Source organism: Impatiens glandulifera, chromosome 2 (assembly GCF_907164915.1).
Source record: "Impatiens glandulifera chromosome 2, dImpGla2.1, whole genome shotgun sequence".
NCBI lineage: Eukaryota > Viridiplantae > Streptophyta > Magnoliopsida > Ericales > Balsaminaceae > Impatiens > Impatiens glandulifera.
The window spans coordinates 56,528,618-56,545,105 of record NC_061863.1 but is presented as its reverse complement, the minus strand read 5'-3'; the positions used below and the strand labels follow the sequence as shown (position 1 = coordinate 56,545,105).

Genomic DNA, 16,488 nt, shown 5'->3' with positions numbered 1-16,488 from the left:
TAGTCGCACTTCATAAGAGAAACGGAACACAGTGTTCTAAGAAAAATAATAATAAAAATGTACGACTTAAAATAATATTGAAGAAACGTCAAATTTTCATCTAGAGTTAATTTAATCCAATGATTTCTTAACAAGCCAAATTTGTAAAGAAATGCACGAGTAAAGAAATGCACGAGACAACACCCAAGTTCTTGTACCAATTTATTTGATTATTTTTATCTTTTCTCGTGGCTTGTTTTTTGGCACATTTTTTTTTATAAGATATGTATTTTTATGATTTCTTTATGTTTAAACTTTTATCCATTGCTAAGAGACTCTAAAACTTTCAAAGGTCACTAGGACTGCGGTTGATTGGGTCCAAATGCCAAGAATGAAGGTAAGTCTAAAAATTTAATAAATTTGAAGTATTAAAAATTTAAAATGTTTTTCTTAATATTTTTTAATAAATTATGACTTTGATTTGAATGTTTGGTCTAATTTCTATAGGAATGGTTGCTATTTCTCAATGGTTGGTTTGTACTAGTGTGATTGTTAGCTCACTTTTATTTGTTGTGTCTAAATAAACATTTGAATAAGTTTTAACAAACAAAAAAGTTAGAACAAAAACCGAGACCCAACAAATTGTTTTAATTTTTACAATAAATAGAAAAATTAGATCTCACCTACCATTAGTTGGATTATAAATAGCTAGATTCCAAGGCAATATAGCAATAGCCGCCAACTCATCAATTCCACTACAATCTTTGTATAATTAAACTGATCGAGTTTCAGCACGATCTTCATCCATGGCCAGTACTACTCATGAACCAACTTCTTTTTGCGAGGTGAGGAAGGAACCTCTTTTGGTGAAACCCTCTGAACCCATTTCAACTTCTTTCTGCGTGATGAGAAAGGAACCTCTTTTGGTGAAACCCTCTGCACCCATACCTCGTCACGACATTTTTCTCTCAACGATTGACAATTATACCGCCCTCGAGAATTTCACGCACACCCTCTATGTTTATCGTCCGATCGCTGTGGCCCCTCCCAATAGTAATTGCCCCGATCCTGTTTCTGTTCTGAAACAGGGTCTGGCTAGAACTCTCGTGTTTTACTACCCTCTCGCCGGAAAAATCATGAGGTACGACCCTGACCGAAGCCTTCGCATAACGTTCAACTCGGATGAAGAAGATATTGGAGTCCCGTTCCTTGAGGCAGCCGTACTGGATTGCGATCTGAAATCTCTTAATTATATGGATGGAGAGATTACGTCGGTATTCAAAGATTTCATATTTTATAACCAGCCGCCCATCAATAAGGATCAAGAACCATACCACCCTCTCCGTCTCCAAGTAACTGTGTTCCCCTGCGGCGGATTCATCGTCGGGATGAGCATATTGCACTCTATTGTTGACGTGTTTGGAGCTGCTCAGTTTTTTAAAGCGTTGGCCGAAATGGCCGGCGGGAAGGTTGAACCGTCGGTGATTCCTGCTTGGGAAAGGGAAATGCTGATAGTAAGTATTATGCCAGATGAGGAGAAGGAGATGGGTAATAATAATAATAATAATAATAATTCTCAGCCAAACAATTTGCCAGAATCCCAGCATCTTTCCTCTGAGTTGATAAATGAATGCGTCAATATATCTAGCGACGGAATAAAGAGGCTAAAGCTTGAATTAGCGACAGAAATAGGAGACGACGTCACCACATTCGAGGCACTAAGCTCTTACATTTGGAGATCGAGATTCAAAGCTTTGGAGTTTAACCCAGATGACAAAACGGTATTTGTCATGATGGTGGGGTTGAGAGATCGCTTAGATCATCCAAAACTACCAAAGGGATATTATGGTAACTTGTTGGGTCAGCTCATTTGGCAGCTGGGCCTAACAAATTAATAAAGCCCATTAGGGCATATTTAATTAAGGAAAAAAAAACACAACTGTTTTTAGATTGGTTTTTCTCTCTCTCTCTTCCAGCAGTTCTTCCTCCATTGAAGCAGCAATTCCTCCATTAAAGCAGCAGGTTCTTTTTTTGATTTCCTTTATCTCTTTTCCATTTGGTTAGCCATCTTTAATGATGATGATAATGTATGTGAATGACAAGTTAGGATGAGGTTAATTGATAACTTTTGTTAGATTACCTCTAGGCTTGTATTGAACTACATTGTATACCCATTTGATATAGTGGATGATTTAAGTGTCCGAAGTGTCCCGTGGTTTTTACCTAATTTGGGTTTTCCACGTAAAATTTTGGTGTCCTGCTCTCTGTTTTTGATTGTTTGATGCTCAATTGTTTTGGCTGCCTATTTGATTACACAAAAGGGAAAAAGAATTGTTAGGCCTTGTTGTAGCTTGTTTATTTCTGAATTGCTAAACAGGTGCTATTATTCGATTTCTCCAACAAGTGGTATCAGAGCTGAGTTCGTTTGGTGGTGATTCTTGTATAATTCAAATGGAAGAATCGTTGAGCAGTAATGGAACGATGATCAAACTCACAGCTACCAATTACACAATCTGGAAGTCACGGATGGAGGACTTATTGTGTAATTATGATTATGAAGACACTATTTTGGGTGATAAAGGCAAACCAGAGGCTATGACAGATGGAGATTGGAAGAAGCTGAACAGAAAGGCAGTTGGTAAAATCAGGCAATGGGTTGACAACAGTGTGTATCAGCATGTGGCTACTGAAGTTAATGCTTATAAGGTGTGGACTATTTTGAGTGAACTGTATGAGAAGAACAACACTCAAAACAGAGCATTTCTATTTAGGAAGCTTTGCTCGTTGAAATATCAAGATGAGTCTTCTATGTCTGAGCATCTAAATGCTTTTCAGGGGATTCTAAATGAGTTGGCTGCGATAGAAATGAAATTTGATGATGAGCTTCATGCTATGTGTTTGATTAATTCTCTGCCTGATAGTTGGGAAACACTTGTGGTTTCAATTACCAATTCTGTTCCACAAGGTAAGCTCACTTTGAAAATGATGAAAGAGAGCGTGCTGAATGAAGAGGCTAGAAGAAAAGAACAGGGCTTCTCGACTCTAAGTCAGGTGTTCGTGACTGAGAAAAGGGGTAGAAGTAAAAGTAAAACTCCAAAGAATCGCAGTTGCAATTCAGACAGGTCACGGGGAACATCCAGCTCGAGAAAAGAGATTACATGTTATCATTGTGGCAAGCCAGGACACAAGAAGTATCAGTGCAGATCTTTGAAGCGGGAACAAAAGGATAATAAGCAAGATGGAAGTAGTAAGGTTGCAGATGTGGGTGGTAACGACATCGATATTGTTTACAACAATGATAGTATCAACCTTGTTTCTCAAGATACACAATGGGTGGTAGACTCAGGTGCTTCTTATCATGTCACCAATCGTTGTGATATATTTTCTTCTTACACTAGTGGACAGTTTGGTTCAGTGATGTTGGGAAACCATGTTACGTGTAAGATTGTTGGAAAAGGAGATGTCTGTTTGGATACTAACACTTCGTGCAAGCTACTTTTGAAGAATGTTCGACATGTTCCTGATATTCTGATGAATTTGATCTCTACTGGTATTCTTGATGATGAGGGTTATCATAGTTACTTTGGTGAAGGAAAATGGAAACTCACTAAGGGATCTTTGGTGATAGCTAAAGGAAAGAAGGTCGGTTCTCTTTATGTGACAGAGACTAAGTCTTACGGGGAAGAAGCAAATGCAGTTAATGATTGTTCAGCACAACTTTGGCATAAGAGACTTGGTCACTTAAGTCAGAATGGCATGCAAGTTCTCTCCAAGACAATTGATCTCCAGGGCTTAAAGTCCACAGATTTGAAGACATGCACAGATTGCTTAGTTGGTAAGCAACATAGAGTTTCCTTCAAAAGTTTCTCTCCATCTAGGAAGCCCAATATCCTAGATATGGTTCACACAGACATATGTTTTATGGATTCCTTGACTTTAGGTGGTGCTCATTATTACATCACTTTTATTGATGATTGCTCAAGGAAGGTGTGGGCATATTGCTTGAAGACTAAGGATCAAGCATTGGATTACTTCAAGTTGTTTCAATCTGAAGTGGAGAGAGAAACTGGGAAGAAGTTGAAATATGTTCGTTCGGACAATGGTGGCAAATATAGAGGACCATTTGTGGAATACTGTAAAATTCATGGGATCAAGCTTATGAAGACTGTGCCAAAAACACCTCAACAGAATAGAGTTGCAGAGAGGATGAACAGGTCTATCAATGAGAGAATTTTGTGTATGTTGTCTCATGCTAAGTTTCCAAAATCCTTTTGGGGAGAAGCAATGAAGACAGCGGTTGATCTGATAAACCTTTCACCCTCAACTCCTTTAGATGGCGACATTCCAGAAAGAGTTTGGAGAGGTAAAGACGTCTCTTATGATCACTTGAGAGTTTTTGGTTGTAAAGTGTTTGTTCATGTTCCTCGAGATGAGAGAGCTAAGCTTGATAGCAAGACGAGACAGTGTATCTTTATTGGGTATGGTCACGGAGAATTTGGGTACCGATGTTGGGATCCGGTTAACAAGAAACTCATTAGAAGTAGAGATGTGGTATTCTTTGAAGATCAGACCATTGAAGACTTTGAGAAAAAGGAAAAGCCGAAGTCTACAGAGAATGAATTGTCTGACAATGGTAGGATTCGTACACATCAATCACAGCCCAATGATGTGGAGAATGCCCAAGTTGAGGTTGATGAGACTCCTTTAGTTGATGTTGAGCCAACAGAGGAAGCTGAACAAGATGATGATAGTTCTCTAGAGCCACCTGATGATCAGTATATTAGAAGATCTAGTAGGCAGCGACAACCTTCTAGTAGGTATCCTCCCAATGAGTATGTGATGTTGACTGACAGGGGAGAACCAGAAACCTATCAAGAAGCATTGTCTCATGAAAACAAGAACAAGTGGTCGGTGGCAATGCAAGAAGAGATAAATTCCTTGCAAGAGAACGAAACTTATGACTTGGTGAAACTTCCAAAAGGAAAGAAGACTTTGAAGAACAAGTGGGTATTCAAGTTGAAGCACCAAGAGAATAGCTCACAACCTCGATACAAAGCAAGACTGGTTATGAAGGGCTTTGGACAGAAAAAGAGGATTGATTTTGAAGAGATCTTCTCACCAGTTGTGAAGAGGTCATCCATCAGAGTTGTGTTAGCATTGGCTGCTAGTCAAGATTTGGAAATTGAACAACTGGATGTGAAGACTGCATTTCTCCATGGTGACTTGGAGGAAGAGATCTATATGGAACAACCTGAGGGTTTTAAAGTTAAAGGTAAAGAAGATTTTGTCTGCAGGTTGAGGAAAAGCTTGTATGGGCTCAAACAAGCCCCTAGACAATGGTACAGGAAATTTGACTCCTTCATGGAAGCAAATGGGTACAGTAAGACTACTTCTGATCATTGTGTTTTCATCAAAAGATACGGTGTTGATGATTATGTTATTCTTCTGCTCTATGTTGATGATATGCTGATTGTTGGGCAAGATATTGCGAAAATTGAGAAGCTCAAAAGGGAGTTGAACAAGTCTTTTGCGATGAAGGATTTGGGTTCAGTGAAGCATATCCTAGGCATGGAAATCACAAGAGACAGAAAGAACAGAACACTTTGGCTATCACAGGAGAAGTACATTGAGAAAGTACTTGAGAGGTTTGCAATGAAAAATGCAAAACCGGTTTCAGTTCCACTTGCAGGTCATTTCAAGTTGAGTTCTAAACAATGTCCTACAAGTGAGAAAGAGAAAGATGAAATGAAGAATGTACCTTATGCCTCTGCAGTTGGTAGTCTTATGTATGCCATGGTATGTACAAGACCGGACATAGCACACGCAGTTGGTGTTGTTAGTCGGTACCTCTCCAGCCCTGGAGAAGAACATTGGTTGGCTGTTAAGTGGATTCTCAGATATCTTCGAGGCTCTTCGAAAGCACGTTTATGTTTCGGAAGTGATACTCTTATTTTGGAAGGCTTTACAGATTCTGATATGGCGGGTGATGTTGATTCAAGAAAATCTGTATCAGGTTTTTTGGTTACCTTTACAGGCGGTGCTGTTTCGTGGCAGTCAAGGTTACAAAAGTGTGTTGTTTTGTCTACTACAGAAGCTGAGTATATTGCAGCTACTGAGGCATGTAAAGAGGTGTTATGGATGAAGAAGTTCCTACAAGAGTTGGGCCAAAAGCAAGAGAAGTTTACTTTGTTTTGCGACAGTCAAAGTGCCATTCATCTCTCAAAGAATTCAGCTTTTCATTTGAGATCCAAACACATCGACGTGAGATATCATTGGATACGTGATGTGCTTGAGGCAAAAGAGCTGAACTTGGAGAAGATTCATACAAGTGAGAATGGTGCCGATATATTTACGAAATCCTTGCCTAAGGACAAGTTTGAAGATTGTCGGGAGAGAGCGGGTTTATTGGAGCCCGCGAAGTTGCGCTGACGGGGGAGATTTGTTGGGTCAGCTCATTTGGCAGCTGGGCCTAACAAATTAATAAAGCCCATTAGGGCATATTTAATTAAGGAAAAAAAACACAACAGTTTTTAGATTGGTTTTCTCTCTCTCTCTTCCAGCAGTTCTTCCTCCATTGAAGCATCAATTCCTCCATTAAAGCAGCAGGTTCTTCTTCTGATTTCCTTTATCTCTTCTCCATTTGGTTAGCCATCTTTAATGATGATGATAATGTATGTGAATGACAAGTTAGGATGAGGTTAATTGATAACTTTTGTTAGATTACCTCTAGGCTTGTATTGAACTACATTGTATACCCATTTGATATAGTGGATGATTTAAGTGTCCGAAGTGTCCCGTGGTTTTTACCTAATTTGGGTTTTCCACGTAAAATCTTGGTGTCCTACTCTCTGTTTTTGATTGTTTGATGCTCAATTGTTTTGGCTGCCTATTTGATTACACAAAAGGGAAAAAGAATTGTTAGGCCTTGTTGTAGCTTGTTTATTTCTGAATTACTAAACAGGTGCTATTATTCGATTTCTCCAACATAACTCCTTCATATTATCATCGCCAATATTTGTTACAGGGAGAGACCTAGTTGAGGGGCCTCTCTCGAAAATGGTTAAGTTGATTAAAGAGACCAAGAACATCTGTTCTCAGCCCGAGTTCATTCGACGTTCATTGAGTTCATCGGAGAGGACTTGATCAGAGAATATAGGGACAATATTGAAAAGTAGAGGAGGAGTAATGTTTGCAACAGATTGGCGAAGTGCCGGTATTCGGGAGGAAGAGGATTTTGGATGGGGAGGTTGTGTGAATATCGTGCCAGTTCCATATAATATGATTGGAAACAATAATTTGTGTGTTTTGTTGCCTCCACTTAGGTTGGATAATTCCAATAAAGATGGAGTTAAGGTTTTCATTGGACTTCCCAAGGTTGCCATGGACAAGTTTAAGCAAGAAATACATGCTCTTCACCAATGAACAAAGTTAATCTGCAAGGTATGATGCAATTACTATTATGTTATTTAACTCATGTGTAATTTGGTGTGTGATAATTTTTATTTTAATAAATATAATATTTGTTGTATTTAGGTATGTTTGATGTCACTTTTTACTTTCGAGTTCGATATTGTTTTTATTGTGAGACTTAAATAACTCTTATTTATATTATATTAAAATAAAATATTTTTACAAAAATTAATAAATTAATAATGTAAAAGGTTTGTTTTGAGATTTTCTTTTATTTTAAATTTAAATTTGGATGATGCAGATAAATAAAAAAAATTTAATTAATTAATTCATAACCCTTAAAATTACTGTATAATATCTAACTTCACCATGGAAATACGTTTTTAATTACTTTTAAAATTAAAAATTTAGTTTAATGTATTGTTAATTTTCTATAAAATTAATATTTTTATTAAACTTTTTTTCTATCTACAAATTTATCAGTTCTATATAATATAATTACTTTTGTTTATAAACAATAACATTAATTCTTATTTTAATTTAATAATAATAGCATAATACTATAAAATTTTGTTTAAAAAAGCTACAACTAAAGTAATATTATAAATTACTATTATTGATTGAATAGAATTAGTAATTTGACTCTAAAACAGTAACTAAAGAAAATTAAAGATAATTCAAATTATAGCTTTAGCGACAGTATTCATTATTGTCTATTGGTGACGGGGTATTTAGCGACGAAACATTGAAACTGTCTCTATTAACTGTATTCGATCTTCAAACACTAATCAATATTTTTCTCTTAATGCAAAATTATCATTATAAATTATGATATATACAGTCATAAATTATAAAATTTACAAGAGTTTAAAAAGTAAAAATAAATTAAAATACAACACAAAACTAATTAAACAACAACTTTAATTCATATATTTTGATAGGAGTATTCATTCTTTTTTCTTTTTCAATTATACTTTTTATATTTATTATTTACTTCTCATTTGAAACATTAATTATGAACAAAAATTATTGTTTTATAAATAATATCTTTTGATGGGCATTCATTCTTTTTTCTCTTTCAATTCTATACTTTTTTTATATTTATTATTGACTTCTCATGCTAAACATTAATTATGATGACACAAAAATTATTGTTTTATAATAAGTTATTATTTTTAATTTGCATATATTAAAATAGCTTTTAAATGTTTATTTTATGTCTCATAGTTATTTTAAAATTTAAACATGTTATTATTTTTTTTTTCAAAATAGTAAACATTTTTCTTTAAAATGCATTTAAATAAGTACAATTTAGCCAAACTTGTTCCAAGTTTAACAAATTAAATCGAATCAAAACATCATTAAAATGCAACAAAAAGTCAATAAAGAGGATAATGAAATTCAACAAATTATTAGAGCTAAATATCACTTTGAATCTCAATTCTTTGTGAGTATGAGTCCACGATTTGACCTCACCATCCCACCTAATTCAAGTATTTAACTCACTTTATGTAGAACAACCACTTATTTAAACAATCATAGTCACATCCATATCAAAAACTAAAAGTGTAGACAAGTGATATTGTTAGGGTTTAAAATTTATTATTGAAATAAATTGCCTAATAGTAAAAAGGCCGCTAAATACTAAAACTACCCACTAATAATCGTCGCGAATAATAAAATCAGTTGGAAAGAGCACCACTAATACAAAAATACACATTTCCGACTTGCATCGCTATAGCTGACGGTAAAGGTCAATATCACCGGCACTAATTACCTTTATCAACACTATTGAGGAGCTACTAAAATTTTGCGACGTTAAAATCTTATTTCCCCCTCTTTTATGGAAACAGAATAGTAGAGTGGTTTCTGGGTTCATTGGAAGCTGAGGCCGCATCTCTACATGTTGGAGTGATATAATGTGGATTTGTATTTCTAAAATGTAAAGATCTTTTATGTTTACAATATTGAAGAATGATAGACATTTGATCATCAAGATGAGGGAACTTTAATTTCTTTGATATTACCATAGCAACCTATCAATTATGATTTCTTAATTTATCAAATCAATAAATCCCTTGTTTTGATGTGAGAAATGCTGATGAAAATGATAAAATTACAATTATACATCTTTTCAATAATAAAATTATTTAAAATATCAATCAAATTAAATATTCTCTATTTTTCTTAAAAAGAAAATATAACCCCAAATGTCTTTGATTTATGCTGTATTGTCTTGTATTTTATTATTTTTTTAACTTTATTGTTTGTTATTTTATTTGACTTATAAACTAGATTTATTGGCACTAACAATATGCTACACTAATTTTTTTAACTAATAAATTAACACACAAAATTATAATAAATACATTTAGTTTTAAACTCAATTTTTTTTACCTGGTAACATTTTTTCTCTTCTTACTTTTTTTTTAAATTTTTTTATTAATTCTCAACTCTTTTCAATCTTTATTATATTCTTTTTTTTTTCTTTCTAATTTTTTTATATAATTTAATTTAATAACTAAATATCTTTATTAAATTAATTATTTATATAAAATTATATTAATAATAATAAAACATATATACAACTTTTTTTCCTCTTTTACACAAATTATAGGGTCACATGATAATTTTAAGTTAAATATTTTTACCTTATTTTTATTTATTATTTAAAATAATATAATATTAATTTTAAAAATAATTAATTATATTTTTTTAGATAAAACATAAACAAAAATATATGAATTTGAGGTTTTACCTCTTTACTTATTAACTAATATATTAAAACGAAAAGATTTATGTTTTTTTTACCCATCCTTTTTCATTTTTCTAAATCATTCACTTTTTTATTCTTACTTTCAATTACCACTCTTCTCTAACTTCACAAATTATTTAATTTCATAAATATAATATATATTTTATTTAATTAAACGTACTAACTTAATTATTAAAATAAAATAAAAATATATTATCCAAACATTACAATAAAAAATATTAAATTAAAAATAAAATAAATATATTATAAGAGAAATAAACTTTATTCATTTAATTAAAGAGAATGAAAAAAAAAATGAATAAAAAATGGTGGGTAGAACGTCAGGGGATCATTAAGTCGCTCATAGACCCATTCATCATTCATTGTTTGCATGTGCTATGATACCCAATTTTTATAACACATTTCAACTTATGAGCCTTCCCCGGTCTTCCACACATTTAATTAATATTTTGAAAAATATTATAAATATTTCTTTTAAAATTATTTTTAATAAATTTAAATAAAATAATTAATTATTTGAATATTTCTATTATAATAATATATATATATATACGATTATTATATACTTTTAATAATAATAAACTTTATAAATATTATGGATAGCTAATTAATGGTTAAAGATTCACTAATAAAAAAAAAATTCTAGTTGAGATTTAGTGTTCAAATCTTGACAACTATAAATATTTTTTTTATTAAAAGTTAAATATCTTGTCTAATACAATTAGTCAAAATTATATATCTATAATATTTCACGTTTTTAAAATTATATAATAAATTTGAAGGAGTATTAAAAATTTAAAATGTTTCACGTTTTTTAAAAAAAAAAATCAATAAATTATGATTTTGATTTGAAAGTTTGGTCTAATTTCTATAGGAATGGTTGTTATTTCTCATGGTTGGTTGCTTGCAGTACTAGTGTGATAGTTAGAGCCTGCAGCTTGGTGGGTCTTACATGCCAGAGTGATTTTCTGTTTATTATCTTTTTAGTAAAAATTGTTTGGTATATATATAGTGAAATTTATGTGAAGATAATTGGGTGTGGGATCTAAGGATTGACCATCATGGAATCGTGATTGTCTGGTTACAGGATGTTCTAATTGTTCCCATTATAAACACTTTTGTTTATGTATACGGAAACATATAAATATAGAAACATAAACAAAATGTGTTTACAAAAAAGTTATGCTTGTGAAATCTTTAGTTAGTTCACTTTTATTTGTTGTGATCCCTTAACAATACCTAAAACGGTCCCAATATGTCACTTGCTCATAGTTATTTTATAAATGATAGTTGCACACTCGCATTCTTGTTTAATTTATGTTGAAATTATCGGATAACATCTTTTTTCTTTTGTAATCGATGTAAGAAAATGTGTCTAAGTTTGGTTTCTTTATTAATGTTCTACCAACATCACAAGGTTCAATATATGGTTTTGAAGTCTCTTGATCTCAATCCCCTAACCACTAATAAAGCCTTTAACAATAGCTTGATTGCTATTTTTGTTAAACTTGTAGAAATAGGAGGTTGTTTTTATTTAAAATAAATTAATCAAGTATTTCATTTCCAATCAATCTAAGTAATGTGAAAGAAGAATTATTCTTCATATTAAAATAAAGAGAAATTATATTGAATGTTATATTATAGGGTTAGATAGGTTATATAACAATATAGTTATAATATATATTTTATATATATATATATATATTATCTTATATTCAAAATAAAGATTGAAACATCTAGAATTTGGATGAATGACAAAAATTAAAATCACATAAATATCAAAGTTTAATAAAAATATAATATATATATATATATATATATATATATATATTTTAAATGAATTATAATGAGAATGGTTTAAACACCCCACAAAAAAATTGTTATAATTTTTATAATTAAATAGAAAAATTAGATCTCACCTACCATTAGTTGGATTATAAATAGATTGCAAGGCAATATAGCAATAGCCAACTCAATTCCACTACAATCTTGGTTTAAACTGAGTTTGAGCACCATCTTCAATCATGGCCGGTCATGAACCAACTTCTTTTTGCGTTGTGAGAAAGGAACCTCTTTTGGTGAAACCCTCTGAACCCATACCTTGTCACGACGACCTTTCCCTCTCAACGATTGACAATCGTTACATCCTCGAGAATTTCACGCACACCCTCTATGTTTATCGTCCGATCGCTATTGCCCCTCCCAATGGCAATTGCCCCGACCCTGTCTCTGTTCTGAGACAGGGTCTGGCTAGAACTCTCGTGTTTTACTACCCTCTCGCCGGAAAAATCATGAGGTACGACCCTGACCGAAGCCTTCGCATAACGTTCAACACGGAAGAAGATATTGGAGTCCCGTTCCTTGAGGCAGCCGTGCTGAATTGCGATCTGAGATCTCTTAATTATATGGATGGAGAGATTTCGTCGGTAGCCAAAGAGTTCATATTTTATAACCAGCCGCCCATCAATAAGGATCAAGGACCATACCACCCTCTCCGTCTCCAAGTAACTGTGTTCCCCTGCGGCGGATTCATCGTCGGGATGAGCATATTACACTCTGTTGTTGACGTGTTTGGAGCTGCTCAGTTGTTTAAAGCATTGACCGAATTGGCCGGCGGGAAGGTTGAACCGTCGGTGATTCCTGTTTGGAAAAGGAAAAGGCTTATAGTAAATATTATGTCGGATGAGGAGAAGGAGAAGGAGAAGGAGAAGGAGAAGGAGAAGGAGAAGGAGAAGGAGAAGGAGAATAATAATTCTCAGTCAATCAATTTGCCAAATTCCCAGCAACTTTCCTCTGAGTTGATAAATGTATGCGTCAATATATCTAGCGATGGAATAAAGAGGCTAAAGCTTGAATTAGCGACGGAAATGGGAGACAACGTAACCACATTCGAGGCACTGAGTTCTTACATTTGGAGATCGAGATTCAAAGCGTTGGAGTTTAATCCCGATGACAAAACGGTATTTATCATGATGATGGGGTTCAGAGATCGCTTAGATCATCCCAAACTACCAAAGGGCTATTATGGTAACTCCTTCGTAGTGTCATCGCCAATAGTTGTTATAGGGAGAGACCTAGTTGAGGGTCCTCTCTCGAACATGGTTAAGCTGATTAAAGAGACCAAGAACATCTGTTCTCAACCCGAGTTCATTCGACGTTCATTGAGTTTGTCGGAGAGGACTCGATCGGAGAGTAGAAGGCAATTATTGAAAAATAGAGGAGGAAGAATGTTAGTAACAGATTGGCGAGGAGCCGGTGTTAGGGAGGAAGAGGATTTTGGATGGGGAGGGTGTGTGAATATCGTGCCAGTTCCTCATAATATGACAAACAATAATGATGTGTGTATTTTGTTGCCTCCACTTAGGTTGGATAATTCCATTGAAGATGGAGTTAAGGTTTACATTGGACTTCCCAAGGTTGCCATGGACAAGTTTAAGCAAGAAATACATGCTCTTCACAAATGAACAAAGTTAATCTGCAAGATATGATGCAATTATGTACGGGAAGAATGCCAATTTTACACACCAAGTTGTAAGAAGGTGTCAAATTTACTTATTAAGTATCAAAATTCCATTTATATGTATGAACTTGTCAAAAAGTGTCAAATATATTTAAAATAACAGAAATGTTAAACGGTGTTAAAATTTTTGTCACAAGTAATATCCACATATTTTTTTATTTTTTTAAATTGACATTACTTTAATTATTTTTTATTCAAACAAAACATTAAAATTTTTTCTTATTTATTTTCTCTTTCTTTACCCTCACAACTTACCATTTTCTTTAAATATTTCTCTCTTCATTTCTTCATCTATGAGTAATTTTATTATTAATTTTATTACCTTGATTCGACATTGTCCGTTAATGGCGACAATGATTTAGGGTTCGACTAATGAAGATTTTGGCCACAACGTCTATGATTTAGGAATCGGCCAACAAAAACTTCCATCAACGATGATGACTATTTAAAGTTCGGGAGTATTTAGAGGTTAGAAGAAGGTAAAAATCCAAAAGAACTTGAGTTAATCAAAGAGAGAAAAATTAGAAAAAAAATGGAGAGTTGTGGAGGGATGAGAGAGAAAGTAAAAATAAGTTTTGTTTAAATGAAAAAATAATGGAAAAATAATTAAAATAATGTCAATTTAAAAAAATAAAAAATATGTGGATATTAAATGTGGCAAAAATTTTAACATCGTTTAACATTTCTGCTATTTTAAATATATTTGACACTTTTTGACAAGTTCATGCATATAAATAGAATTTTGATACTTAATAAGTAAATTTGACACCTTCCTACAACTTGGTGCGTAAAATTGACATTCTTCCCAATTATGTACTATTATTATGTTATTTAATATTATATATATTTAATTTGGTGTGATAATTTGATGTAAAATCAAATTTTATTTGAATAAATATAATATTGTGTAATTTGGAGTGATAATTTGAATATAAAATCAAATTTTATTTGAATAAATATAATATTAATTATGTTTAAGTAGGTTTGATGACACTTTTCTTTCTTGTATTTTATTTTTTAGAAAACTCTCTTTGGATTTGCCCGAGATCTTTGGATTTCATTTATTTGGTAGCTTGCTTTGGTTTTGGTCTAAGGAACTCGGCAAAATAGTTCCGTAATTTCGGGAGAAGGAGTGCCTCCTCCTAATTGTTCCAGAACAACTAGAAAAAGATTCTTTAACCAGAAAGAATTTTGTTTAAATGTAGGATACCTATTTAGAAGTTTTCGTAACTCAATCATAAATTTTTGTGACCCTCGAGGAGTCGTATGAGGTGAAGATCTCATGTACGGTTCTGGAATAGCGACGGTAATGGTGAAGTTATCACCGACTATTTTTTTCCGAAAAATAATGATTATAAATTCGTGGATATTAAAGTTTCACAGGCAGTATCCATTGACGTGCATCCAGTAGGAATTAAATATGTATTTGTCAATTATGAATGAAATAAATATTTTTACAACTCTCATTTATATTATATTAAAATAACATATTTTTACAAGAATAAATTAATTAATAATTAATGTAAGAGAATTGTTTTGAGATATTCTTCTATATTAATTTAAAATTTTAATGATGCAGATAGATAAATAAAAATTTTAATTACTTAATTCCTAACACTTAAAATTACTATAGAGATAATTGATGGTTGGAAATAATTTGTAATTACCTTTAAAATTAACAATTTAGTTTAGTGTATTGTTAGTTCTCTTTTAATTTAATATTTTTTATTATATATAATCAAATAAAAGAGAAAGAAAGATCGTTTACTTATATGAGAAAAAATGGAAAAATATAAGACTTTATATTTATATATAACAGAAAATACGAGAGAATAATATAAATACAAATATTTCTTATTTTCTATTTTATAATTAGTTTAGATATAATTCATACTTTTATTTGATGTTTATTTAATAATATTTAAAAATAATTAAATGAATTATGATCAAAGAAAAGAAAAAAGTTTGTTGCACTTGTAATATAAAAAATATAAAAAAATACGACTTTATATAGGATTAAATATGAGATAATAATATATATATATATATATATATATATATATATATATATATATATATATATATATATATATATATATATATATATATATATATCTTGTTTTCTATTTCATAATTTGTTTGGATGTAATCATATTTTTATTTTATGATGTTTGAAAATAATCTCGTAAAAGTAGTTAGATGAATTATGATAAAAAAAATATATAAAGGAAGCTTGTTGCATTTATATATCATGAAAAAAAAAAGGGATATTTTTGTAATAATCATTTAAGTTAATGTTTCTAATTATCAAAATATTATTGGTGACAAGTTATATAATATGTTATATTATTAATGTTTTTCATTTTCGTTTTTATTTATCATTTATATATGTATTTGAAACCTATCTATATTGTAAAATATATATATATATATATATATATATATATATATATATATATTTTACATAACAAATAGTCTACCATTATGGCAGAAAGAAACGCGTGAGTATTTAGGCTAGTATTTAGAAGAATTTGGGTATTTTGAAGAGTCCGTAGAAGTGTTAGCGATGTTTGGAGCAATATCGTGTTTGATTTTGGAGCGCTTATGAAGACTTGGTGGGGAATTTTCGAGGGTGAACGAGAATAAGCCTATGTCAAGAATGGAGAATCCTTTATAAAGAAATCATTAGTTTCGAAAAAATCAAAGTGAGATAAAAGATAAGTGTTTGATTGTTTGGAATTCATTATGACTTGTTTATATGATTTTTTTTTGAACATTTGATTATTTTAGGATGTTAGAATAA

General features: G+C 31.8%; 2 protein-coding genes across 2 annotated transcripts; both read left to right on the top strand.

Annotated features, from left to right (window-relative positions):
* Window positions 1-785: 785 nt before the first annotated feature.
* Window positions 786-7,122, top strand: LOC124925004 (spermidine coumaroyl-CoA acyltransferase-like). The gene is made up of 2 exons (XM_047464982.1): window positions 786-1,827; window positions 7,004-7,122. Exons 1-2 carry the CDS (start codon window positions 786-788, stop codon window positions 7,120-7,122), a joined length of 1,161 nt encoding a protein of 386 aa, XP_047320938.1.
* Window positions 7,123-12,189: 5,067 nt separating this feature from the next.
* LOC124925003 (spermidine coumaroyl-CoA acyltransferase-like) lies at window positions 12,190-13,629 on the top strand. Its single transcript, XM_047464981.1, has 2 exons — window positions 12,190-12,831; window positions 12,925-13,629. The coding sequence occupies exons 1-2, from the start codon at window positions 12,190-12,192 to the stop codon at window positions 13,627-13,629; spliced, it is 1,347 nt and encodes a 448-aa protein (XP_047320937.1).
* Window positions 13,630-16,488: the final 2,859 nt, after the last annotated feature.